A 12,526-nucleotide genomic window follows, 5' to 3' on the forward strand; every position below is an offset into this window, starting at 1 on the left:
AAAAATCATTTAAGAAATTCTCATAAATCGCATTTCATTTTCTCATCGTGTTCTTCATATCAAAATGTAATCCTTTTAATTAACATGTGTTTATACATTCTACTTACAGATGGTATAAATTCATCGAAGGAACAACCCGCAAACAAGCTGTTATATTGAATGAACGCGTGAAACAAGTATCTGGAACTCTGATCATCAAAGATGCTGTTGTTGAAGATTCTGGCAAATATCTGTGTGTGGTAAATAATTCTGTTGGAGGCGAGAGTGTTGAGACTGTCCTTACTGTCACAGCCCCATTAGCAGCCAAAATTGATCCACCCACACAAACTGTTGACTTTGGACGTCCTGCCGTTTTCACCTGCCAATATACTGGAAATCCAATCAAAACCGTAAGCTGGCTTAAGGATGGCAAGAAAATTGGACACAGTGATCCAGTGTTGCGTATTGAATCGGTTAAGAAAGAAGACAAAGGCATGTATCAGTGTTTCGTACGCAATGATCAGGAAAGTGCTGAAGCTAGTGCTGAATTGAAATTGGGTGGACGTTTTGATCCTCCTGTGATTCGTCAAGCATTCCAAGAAGAAACCATGCATCCTGGACCAAGTGTATTTTTGAAGTGTGTTGCTGGCGGAAATCCTACACCTGAAATCTCATGGGAATTAGACGGAAAGAAAATTGCTAACAATGACAGATATCAAGTTGGACAGTATGTTACAGTGAATGGAGATATTGTTTCGTATTTGAATATTACTTCGGTTCATGCTAACGATGGTGGTTTGTACAAGTGCATTGCAAGCAGTAAAGTTGGAATTGCTGAGCATTCAGCTAAGTTGAATGTCTATGGATTACCTTACATTAGGCAAATGGAAAAGAAAGCTATTGTTGCTGGAGAGAATTTAATTGTTACATGCCCTGTTGCTGGATATCCTATTGATTCGATCGTGTGGGAAAGAGGTAAGCAATAATATATTCAGCATGCTTAAATAATCACCAGAATCAGTCAAATAAAGTCAAATATAATTTCTTAAAGGTGCTGAATTACATTTTAGTGTTATTCAGCTACAGTTTTTCTTAGAAAATATGTTTTTTCTTTTAAATGTTGTTATTTTTTATAGATAACCGTGCCTTACCAATCAACCGAAAACAGAAAGTCTTCCCCAACGGAACACTCATCATTGAAAATGTCGAAAGAAATTCAGATCAAGCTACTTATACTTGTGTTGCTAAAAATGTTGAAGGATATTCCGCACGTGGTTCACTAGAAGTTCAAGTTATGGGTAAGTTACAGCTAGATTTTCAATTGCTTACAAAATAGCTGACATCATTTATAAAATATTAAGTTTTGTCTGTCCGTCTGCTTTATCAAACTCTCTCTTTTATTGATAAGAAAATGATGTCAGCTAAACATTTTTTTGGGGGAAACATATTAAATTCTTATTAGATTCATCGTTGGGAAATCATTCAGCAAAAGTGCTTACAAAAAAACAACGTTGGTTTTCGTCATGATTTTAAAATACTTTATATACGTATCTAGTTCCACCACAAATTGTTGCCTTTGACTTTGGTGAGGAAACAATAAACATGTATGACATGGTGTCAGCAACATGTACAGCAAATAAAGGAGATATGCCACTTGAGCTCTACTGGACAACAGCTCCATCGCCAAATTCAGGGCGTAAATTATCAACCAACGATGGAATTTTGATTACAAAAACAACTCAACGTATAACAATGTTGAGTATTGAATCGGTGCATGCTCGTCATCGAGCAAATTATACTTGTGTCGCTAGGAATGCAGCTGGTGTTGCTTTTCATACTGCTGAATTGAGAGTTAACGGTCTCTTTTTTTCACTTATTCTTTCTTTTTAGAGATTATTTTTTTTTTGTTCGTTGTTAGATTATGTTATGCCCCGTCTTTGACTTTGATTTATTTTTTCCTACCATCACCACTTCTCTGCACTGCCCTAAGTTCTGCCGCAAATAATGCCTTTTGACTTTGGAACTGAAAGTATCAACGAGATGGATATGGTTTCGGCCTACTGCACGGTTAACAAAGGCGATCTACCAATTGATGTTATTTGGACGAAAAATGGCGGAAAGGTATTTACCAACGATGGAGTTGTTGTTACTCGAAGTAGTCAGCGAATAAGTGTTTTAAGTATTGAATCTGTTCGTGCAAGACATTCTGGCAATTATTCATGCGTTGCAACGAATTCAGCTGGTGTAACAAGACATTCAGCAATGCTGGCGGTTAATGGTTAATTAACTCTGATAAAATTCATGTTGTTTTTTCTTTACAAAAAAGTATTGTTTGTTATTTTGTTTTAATTTGAAAGCCAATCCCTTTCTTTTGAATCCTCTCACTAAGTTCTTCCGCAAATTCTCGCCTTTGAGTTTGGAGAACCAGTTGATGCCTTAGATATGGCAACTGTTAATTGCGCTGTAACGAAAGGTGATTTGCCTGTTGACATTTTTTGGAAATTCAATGGATACCGAATGTTTGGATCAAATGATGGTACCCTTATTACACGTTCTGGTCAACGTATTAGCGTTCTTAGTATTGAATCTGCAAGATCCCGTCATACTGGCGTTTATACTTGCGTGGCAACAAATTCAGCTGGAAGTGTTGAACATTCAGCTGAATTGCATGTCAATGGTATTTAAAAAAAAAACTAAAGTTTCGTTAGATTTTCTTGGTTATTTCGATTTTTGTTGAAATTATTTTCATTCCCTCATCACATCGTAATCCTTTATGTTTTTGCCCAAATTCAGTTCCACCATCGGTTTTACCTTTCTCATTTGGTGATGATCCAACAAATACTGGTGAAAGTGCTGGTGTACAATGTATGATATTAAAAGGCGACACTCCCATTATAATCAAATGGACACTTAATTCTAGACCAATTGTAACTGGCGAAGAAGGAATTACAATATTAAAATTGTCACCAAAGACAAGTGTGCTGAATATAGCCTCCGTTGAACAAGAACATCGTGGAATATTTAAATGTATTGCAGAAAATGCAGCTGGATTTGCTGAATATAGCTCGGAGTTAAAAGTCAACGGTTGCTGAATAGATATTTTGTTTTACCAAAAGATATTGTTTGAAATTTTGTTGTTTATTATGGTTTTTCGTTTCGTTTATTTTCCCTCCGAAAGTTCCCCCGCAAATAATGCAATTCAGCTTTGGCGATGAAGCTATGAATACCGGTGATATGGCTGGTGTTCAATGTATGGTTTCAAAAGGAGATACACCAATGAATATCCACTGGACTTTAAATTCGATACCTATTGTATCGGGTGATGATAGTTTTACAATATTTCGCATGAATCCACGAACTAGTTCGCTGAATATAAATTTGCTCGAAGCCAAACATCGTGGAGTATATAAATGTATTGCAAATAATAAAGCAGGATTTGCTGAATCATCAGCTGAATTACATGTCAATGGTTAGACTTGTGTCATAATTTTTCTTAATTTGATTCATTTTTGTATTAGTTTTAAGTTTTCCTTCCGTTTTACCTTTAGCTGAGTAATAATAAACAATTATCAAATGTTTTTAGTTCGTCCACATATTATGGCATTCAATTTTGGTGACGAAATTTTAAATATGGGTGATGTCACAAGTATCAATTGTGTCGCTCCAAAAGGCGATTTACCTATGGATATTTATTGGACCGTTAATTCAGCGCCAATTATATCTGGTGTAGATGGTTTTACCATAATGAAAATGAATGCCCGTACTAGTTATCTTAATATTGATTATCTCGAAGCAAAACATCGAGGAACATACAAATGTATTGCAATAAATTTAGCAGGCATTGCTGAATATGAAGCTGAATTACAAGTTAACGGTTTGTTCTGCCAAAATTGTGAAATATTTAGTCTTTCTTGTACTCGCTTAAGATTTTCCTCGTTTCCTGTTACACTGTTTCGCCATTTTTCCATTAAGTTTGTATGTATTTTTTTTAAGTGCCACCACAAGTGTCACCATTTTCGTTTGGCGAAGAACCTTTGAATAATGGTGAAACTGCAAATGCTATGTGTACTGTGCTGAAAGGAGATTTACCACTTGATATTCATTGGACACTCAATTCAGCTCCTATTGTTACTGGTGAAGAGGGTTTTACCATAATGAAAATGAATCCTCGCACCAGTTATCTAAATATTGATTCAGCAGAAGCAAAGCATAGGGGAATTTATAGATGTATAGCCATCAATTTAGCTGGACTGGCTGAACATGTAGCTGAATTGCACGTTAACGGTTTGTGTACTATAGAATAAGCGATAATAATAAATTAATTTGTAAGCAGATATCAGACTTAGCTTTCTATTAATACTTAAACAATTTGTTAGCTGTTTCGCTATTTTTACACTATTTTACTTAAGTTCCACCCCAGGTTTCTCCTTTCTCATTTGGCGAGGAACCCTTAAATCGTGGAGAAATTGCCAGTGCTATATGTATGGTGCCAAAAGGTGACCTGCCTGTTGATATTTTTTGGACTATTAATTCAGCGTTAATAGTAAATGGTGAAAATGGATTCAGCATTATCAAAATGAGTAAACGATCAAGTGCATTAAACATTGATGCACTCGAAGCAATGCATAGAGGAGTATATAAATGCATAGCAAACAATTCAGCAGGCAATTCTGAGCACATAGCTGAATTACGAGTAAATGGTGTGTTTTGAAGTGATAATCTTATTTAGATAGACATACCTACATTCCTTAACATGGCAAAATTCCTTTTCGTTAATCCTTTACCCTGCTGTCGATCTTTATTGAAACGAAAAATTTTAAGAAAATAAAATCTTCTACTTTTTCATTGAAGCGAAAAAACGCTGACATCTTGAATATATTTGTTTCCGCTGTTTCGTTATCGTCACATCAATTTAGTTTAATTTCTTAGTCGCACCTCAGGTTGCTCCATTTTCATTCGGAGAAGAACCACTTAATCGTGGTGAAATCGCCAGTGTAACATGTATTGTACCAAAAGGAGATTTACCATTAGATATTTATTGGACTTTAAACTCCGCATTGATTGTAAATGGAGAAAATGGATTCAGTTTACTTAAAATGAATAAGAGAGCCAGTGTGCTGAATATAGAGTTTCTAGATGGTAGCCATAGAGGGAATTATAAATGTATTGCGAACAATTCAGCTGGATATTCAGAATATAGCGCTGAATTGCAAGTTAATGGTTTGTGTTTTATATTTATTTAGATTTAAATTTAGTATTTCTGTTCATTTTGCCACCATTCTATTTTTGTGTTATTATTTTTTCTTTAAGTCCCACCCCAAATTCAGCCATTTTCCTTTAGTGATGAGCCATCGAATACAGGAGAAATGGCCGCCGTATTTTGTCTTGTACCTAAAGGTGATCTACCAATAGAAATTCGTTGGACATTAAATTCAGCGCCAGTTATAAATGGCGAACATGGATTCTCCTTATCACGAATGAATGCACGCACAAGTTCTCTTAATATTGATTCGTTAGGTGCCGTACATCGAGGAATTTATAGATGTATTGCAAAAAACAAAGCTGGAACTAATGAGTTTTCTGCTGAATTGCATGTCAATGGTTTGTGATGAAAGCTGCATTAGATTAATTGTAGTAGATTTTTTTTCAGTTTTAATTTTATTAGTTTAGTGATTAGTTTGTTTGATTTTTTTTTTCTCCCAAAGTTCCACCTCAAATTCAGCCATTTAGTTTTGGTGATGATCCATTAAATACAGGCGAGGTAACTGGAGTATTTTGCATGATTACCAAAGGTGATTTACCAATTGAAATTCGGTGGACTCTCAATTCAGCTCCAATCATTTCTGGCGAACAACGTTTTTCTCTCTCACGAGTTAATCCTCGTACTAGTTCATTAAGTATTGAATCTTTAGAAGCACAACATCGTGGCATCTATAAATGCATTGCAAAAAATATTGCTGGCATAACTGAGTATTCAGCTGAATTGCATGTCAATGGTTTGTGATTTGCTGAAGAGATTATATTGATATCCTGTTTTGATTTAGTAAAATCATTTTTAGACCTTTTGTTATTAATTTTAACCTTTTCCCCCAAAGCCCCTCCCCAAATTCAGCCATTCTCATTTGGTGATGAGCCAGCAAATACAGGTGAAGTAGCTGGTGTAACTTGCATGATACCGAAAGGTGATTTACCAATTGAAATTCACTGGACATTGAATTCAGCACCAGTTATATCTGGTGAACATGGATTTACATTATTTAGAATGAACCCTCGCACCAGTTCATTAAATATTGATTCATTACATGCAAGACATCGTGGGTTATATAAATGTATTGCAAGAAATAAGGCAGGCTCACATGAATACTTAGCTGAATTGCAAGTTAACGGTTTGTTTTATTTAATTTAAGGCAAAAAATACAATTTTGTAGGAAAAAAATGTTTATTTATTCTGTTTTAGTTAATTTTATTTATATTTTAATTAATTTTAGTTCCACCCCAAGTGTTACCATTTTATTTTGGTGAAGAAACAGCTGATATTGGTGAAATAGCTAGTACAAGTTGTGTTGTACCAAAAGGGGATTTACCAATAGAAATTCGTTGGACACTAAATTCAGCTCCCATCATTAATGGCGAGCATGGATTTAGTTTAGTTCGTTTGAATAAACGAACGAGTTCTTTGAATGTTGATTCCCTCGAAGCATTGCATAGGGGAGTTTATAAATGTATTGCTACAAACAACGCTGGAAGTAGTGAATTTATTTCTGAATTACAAGTCAATGGTTTGTCAAAATTCAAAATTTGTCATTATAATGTAGTAAATTAATGCTTGTTAAGAATTTGATTAGAATTAAGTTTCCATGCTGTTTCGCCATTTTTTAGTTTATTTTAATTTGTTCCTAAAGTTCTTCCTTACATAAACCCTTTTGCATTTGATGGTGACGCGAATTCTGGTGATAGTTTACAACTGATGTGTCATGTAGCTAAAGGTGATCTTCCCATCAAAGTCAAATGGCTATTTCGTAATATAACAATCAATTCAGCAATGGGAGCAGTTTCAACAAAAATCGGCGATCGTACTAGTATTTTGTCGCTGTCATCAGTTTCAGCTGGGAATAGTGGAGAATATACTTGCGTTGCATACAATTCAGCTGGGCAATTTAATCATTCAGCTGAATTGAATGTTAATGGTAGAAAATTATACCAGTATTTAAATTTTTATTCATAAATCAATTTTTGTTTGCTTTGTTTGTAATAATTTAAATCCAAATATCCCCCAGTTCCGCCACAAATAATGCCAATTATGTTTGGTGAAGAACCATCAAATTTTGGTGACAGCACTGCTGTCAATTGTATGGTATTCAAAGGTGATCTGCCATTAAAAATTGAATGGTCGCTGAATGACAAACCAATTACAAATGAACTCGATGGTATTCGTATAATGAAAATGTCACAAAAATTAAGTTCACTAAGTATTGATTCGATAAATGATCATCATCGTGGGATTTTCAAGTGTATTGTTAAGAATAAAGCTGGATCAGCTGAACAATCTGCTGAATTGCTTGTTAATGGTAGAAAATATATTAATTTTGTTATTTATTAGATTAGAATTTATTTTGATTTGCTTTATTAAGTTATCTATTCCTTTCTCCCTTCACTCAGTTCCACCACAAATTTTGCCCATTATGTTTGGTGAAGAACCATCGAATTTTGGCGACAGCACTGCTGTTCAATGTATGGTTTTCAAGGGTGATCTTCCATTGAAAATCGAATGGTCTTTGAATGACAATCCAATCACAAATGAATTAGGTGGGATAAGGATTATGAAAATGTCACAAAAATTAAGCTCTTTAAGTATTGATTCGATAAGTGATCATCATCGTGGGATATTTAAGTGCATTGCAATAAATAAAGCTGGATCCACTGAACAATCCGCTGAATTGCTTGTTAATGGTAGAAACAATTATGTTTAGTTATTTCTTTTAAATTAGAAGTTTGTTAGATTATTTTTTTTTTTAATTTTCCTTCGTCATATTTTTTGTATGTATCCATTGTCAGTCCCACCCCAAATCCTTCCATTCTCATTTGGAGATGAAGCAACCAATTCTGGTGATAGTATGGGAGTACAGTGTTCGGTAACTAAAGGAGATCTTCCTATAAATATATCATGGACTCATAATAATAAAACATTGATAAGTGGTGACTCTGATATAATTCTGGGAAGAATGTCATCAAAATCAAGTACGCTGAATATCGATTATATATCTGGAGATCATCGTGGGGAATATGCTTGCATTGCTACAAACATTGCTGGACAAAGTGTTTTTCGAGCTGAATTAAAAGTCAATGGTTATTGGCATATGATTTAATTTTCTAAAAACTAATTTTATGCTTTATTTTTTATTTTTTCCCCAAAAAAAAAAAAAACACCCCTCCGACAACAACCGTGTAGTTCTTCCTTCCATACACCCATTCAGCTTCGATGATGAAGCAAATTCAGGAGATAGTGTTCAATTAACTTGTCATGTTTCGAAAGGAGATTTGCCGCTGAAAATTCGCTGGACACATAATAATTTGACAATTTTTTCACATATGGGTTTGATGGCGAGTAAAATTGGTGATCGTATTAGTTTGCTAACTTTAGAATCGGTTAAGGCTGAAAATAGTGGAAATTACACTTGTATAGCTACAAACAGCGCTGGTGAAAGTTCTTACAGTGCTGAATTGTTTGTAAATGGTGTGATATTCAAATTTCTAAAAACAAAAATAATTTGGGTGTTTTTATAATTTTAAATTATATTTTTTATGAAATATTGTTTATTGTATTTTATTTTAGTTTTTCCAAAATAATAAAATTCCAATACAATTTCTCACACAAAATTGTTTACACACGCAAATCATGAAAACTTTAAAATCAATTTATAAAAAAAGCACAGATATTCAACTTATAAGGGTAGATTTCTTTCAATTCAGCGCAAATTTAAAAATAATAATCAGAAGCTTCATTTATGGCCAAATATTTTTGTAAGCAATAATGTTTATGTTACATATACAACTATTCACACAAATCTACTTAACGATAAGTTTCCTAAATCAAGAAAAATATATAAGGAGAGGTGATAAATGTTATTCAGCTAGATAAACTTGTATTCAGCTAGAGATTTTGTTTTAAAAAATTAATTCTATGTAAATTGTGTTTTGTTTTTTAATAGTTATACCTCAAATCTTACCAATTTACATGGATGACATAATAAATACCGGCGATTCTGTTGACCTAATGTGTCAAATATCTAAAGGTGATCGTCCACTTAAAATAAACTGGAGTTTTCAGCGATATGCCAGCGATAATCAACTCAACGAAACCCAACCTATAATGCGTACCAACCGCGTTAGCTCTAAATCGAGTGTACTATCAATTCCGAAAGCAACACCAGCTCACACTGGCACATACATTTGTACTGCCTCAAATTTAGCTGGTCATTCGTCGCAAAGTATAAATCTAACAGTCAATGGTATTTAAAGTTGAAAATAAGCAATTTTAACAACAAACATAAATAAAGATGGCATGGATTTAGTTTTCGATTTTTTTTAGCTTACAAAAAAAAATTAACATTAAAAAAAAAATTGTAGCTTTTTCATGACTAACATTTAATTAAAAACATTCTCAATGTATGTACATCTAGTTCCACCTCGCATAACACCATTTCAATTTGGCGATGAACCTATGAATTTTGGTGAGCCTGCATCAATACAATGCACTATTGCTGGCGGTGATTGGCCAATGAAAGTTCACTGGCAGCTGAATGGTTATAATTTGCCCGAACATCTTCATATTGCAACAACTAAATTCACACGTCATACATATGCTTTAGCAATTGAAGCTGTAAGTGCTGAACATGCGGGGAATTATACTTGTTTAGCTGAGAATTGGGCTGGGGCAGCTAAATATACTGACACATTGATAGTTAATGGTTTGAAGCTTTGCTAAATAATAACAGATTTTTTCTTCATTTTGTTGTTTTCATTTTATTTGTTCACTTTCCCTTCATTCCTGCGCTCAACTCATAAATGATTGCTTTTTTGTTTGAAGCTCGAATAGTTTAACAAAACCAACACAAAAATAGGAATTATAAACTGAAAAATATATTCATCAAAAATCAATGAGCTCAATTCGTTTTTTAAGTACTTAAACTACATTCAGCACCGCTGAATAAGTATTAAATTTGTTTTCCATTTATCTACGTATTTTTGTTTCTTTCTCTAGTTGCGCCGAAAATTGCCCCATTTGATTTTGGTGAGGAACCCTTGAACTTTGGTGAACCAGCTTCAGTTCAATGTACAATCTTGGGTGGGGATCTACCAATAAATGTTAGTTGGTTACTAAACAATGCAACCATTGATTCCTTTCATGACATTTCAATGTCAAGAATTGGAAAGAGAGTCAATGTTTTAACAATCGAATCAGTTGCGGGTCATCATTCAGGAGTATATTCTTGTCATGCTCAAAATAAAGCTGGAATAACAGCTCATTCAGCAAAACTTATTGTCAATGGTTTGCACAACAATATTTTTCATATTTTTTTTTGTTTTGTTTTTTCTTTTAACTTTGACCATTAGTCCCTCCAAAAATTTCCCCATTTTCCTTTGGTGATGAACCTTTGAATTTTGGCGAGCCTGTTTCGGTGCATTGTACAATATCTGGTGGAGATTTACCAGTATCGGTTATATGGACGCTGAATAAACATCCATTAGTTCCGGAATTAGAAATAATGACAGAGAAACGTGGGCAAAGAATAAACAATCTGATGATTGATGCAATTGAAGCAAAACATGCAGGAATATATTCATGTATTGCTAGTAATTCAGCTGGAACTGCTGATCATTCAGCAGAATTGATAGTCAATGGTTTGTTGTAAGCTTACATATTTTTTAGGAATTCTTTGCATCCGCTTCGATTGTCTTTAATTTTCCCTTCAATTTGTTCAACTGTTTCGCCATTTTTCTTTGTTACATAACGATAAAGAAATGATTTGATTTTGTATTTATATTAAATTTATAGTTTTGCCAAAAATATCTACATTTTCATTTGGAGAAGAATCTATTAACTACGGAGAGTTAGCATCGGTTCAATGTTTAATAGCCGGTGGTGATTTACCTGTAAATGTAACTTGGAAATTGAATAACAAAGATTTGGAACCATATCTAGAAATTGTTTTGTCACATCGTGGAAAACGAATTCACGAATTGACAATTGATGCAGTTTCAGCAAAGCATGCTGGTAACTATACTTGCATTGCTGAAAATAAAGCTGGAAGGGTCAATCACACGGCTGAATTAAAAGTTGATGGTTTGTTCGATTGTTTTTTTTTTACAGTAGACTCTTATGTTTTGTATCACTTTTATTTTTATTTATTATTTCCTTAAAGCCCTTCTAAATCTTTGAATTTCTTTTGTTTAAATGGCGAAAATACTAAAATGAAGTGTTTTATGACTTTGAGTTTGAGTGGCTTAAAATCGCAGAGTTAACTTAGTGAATTGTGTAAACGAAAAATCTAATATCTTGTTCAAAAATTAGCAAGTTTCCACAAAAAAAAAATTATTCAGCATAAACGGCTGCAGCTGAATTAGAGTTAATTTTTTTTTAGAATCCATTAGTTCCGGAATTAGAAATAAGTGTGGGCAAGAATAAACAATCTCATGATTGATGCAATCTAAGCAAAACAAGCACATGTATTGCTTACAATTCAGCTAGCACTGCTGATCATTCAGCTGAATTAATACTCAATGGTTTGTTGTAAGCTTTTATATTTTTTAGGAACTCTTTGCATACTATTCGGCAGCCTTTCAACTGTTTCGCCATTTTTATTTCTTCCGTGTAATATTATTTTTAATTTATATTTAATTTATAGTTTTGCCAAAAATATCTCCATTTTCATTTGGAGAAGACTCTATAAACTATGGAGAATTTATATCGGTTCAATGTACAATAGCTGGTGGTGATTTACCAGTTAATGTCACTTGGAAATTGAATAACAAAGATTTGGAACCATATCTAGAAATTGTTGTTGCACATCGTGGAAAACGAATTCATGAGATAACAATTGATGCAGTTTCAGCAAAGCATGCTGGTAACTATACATGCATTGCTGAAAATAAAGCTGGAAGAGTCAATCACACTGCTGAATTAAAAGTTGATGGTTTGTTTGTTTTGTGTCTAACAAAAGTAGAATCTTATGTTTGGTATCATTTTTATTTGTATTTTTCATTCCCTTAAAGCCCTTCTCAATCTTTGAATTTCTTTTGTTTTAATGGCGAAAATATGAAAATGAAGTGTTTGATTGATGACATTCGGAGTTTGAGTGGGTACAAATTACTGAACTTACAAAAAACAATTTAATACCTCGTTTACACAAAACTAAAAATCTCCTAGGATATTATATAGCATAGGCAAAACATGCAGAAATCATGTATTGTTTGTAATTTAGCAGGAAGGATCATTCAGCAGAATAGATAGTCAATTCAATGGTTAGTTTGTAAGCATACATATTTT

At 33.6% G+C, this 12,526-nt stretch overlaps 1 protein-coding gene across 25 annotated transcripts in view; it reads left to right on the top strand.

Moving 5' to 3' along the window:
* LOC129919740 (cell adhesion molecule Dscam2) overlaps nucleotides 1–12,526 on the top strand; it is a 197,598-nt gene that overhangs the window by 134,924 nt on the left and 50,148 nt on the right. For 8 of the 25 annotated variants that reach the window (XM_056000730.1, XM_056000736.1, XM_056000749.1 and 5 more), the window contains exons 7-9: nucleotides 110–954; nucleotides 1,116–1,277; nucleotides 9,189–9,488. In XM_056000730.1, coding sequence (XP_055856705.1) covers nucleotides 110–954; nucleotides 1,116–1,277; nucleotides 9,189–9,488 — 1,307 coding nt within the window. Of the gene's footprint in view, nucleotides 1–109; nucleotides 955–1,115; nucleotides 1,278–1,534; nucleotides 1,838–2,772; nucleotides 3,064–5,289; nucleotides 5,581–6,467; nucleotides 6,759–7,256; nucleotides 7,548–7,638; nucleotides 7,930–8,034; nucleotides 8,326–9,188; nucleotides 9,489–11,885; nucleotides 12,174–12,526 lie in introns of all 25 variants that reach the window. The other 17 variants (XM_056000746.1, XM_056000738.1, XM_056000754.1 and 14 more) reach the window with 7 other exon arrangements.

The sequence above is a fragment of the Episyrphus balteatus genome, chromosome 4 (genome assembly GCF_945859705.1).
Source record: "Episyrphus balteatus chromosome 4, idEpiBalt1.1, whole genome shotgun sequence".
Lineage (NCBI taxonomy): Eukaryota > Metazoa > Arthropoda > Insecta > Diptera > Syrphidae > Episyrphus > Episyrphus balteatus.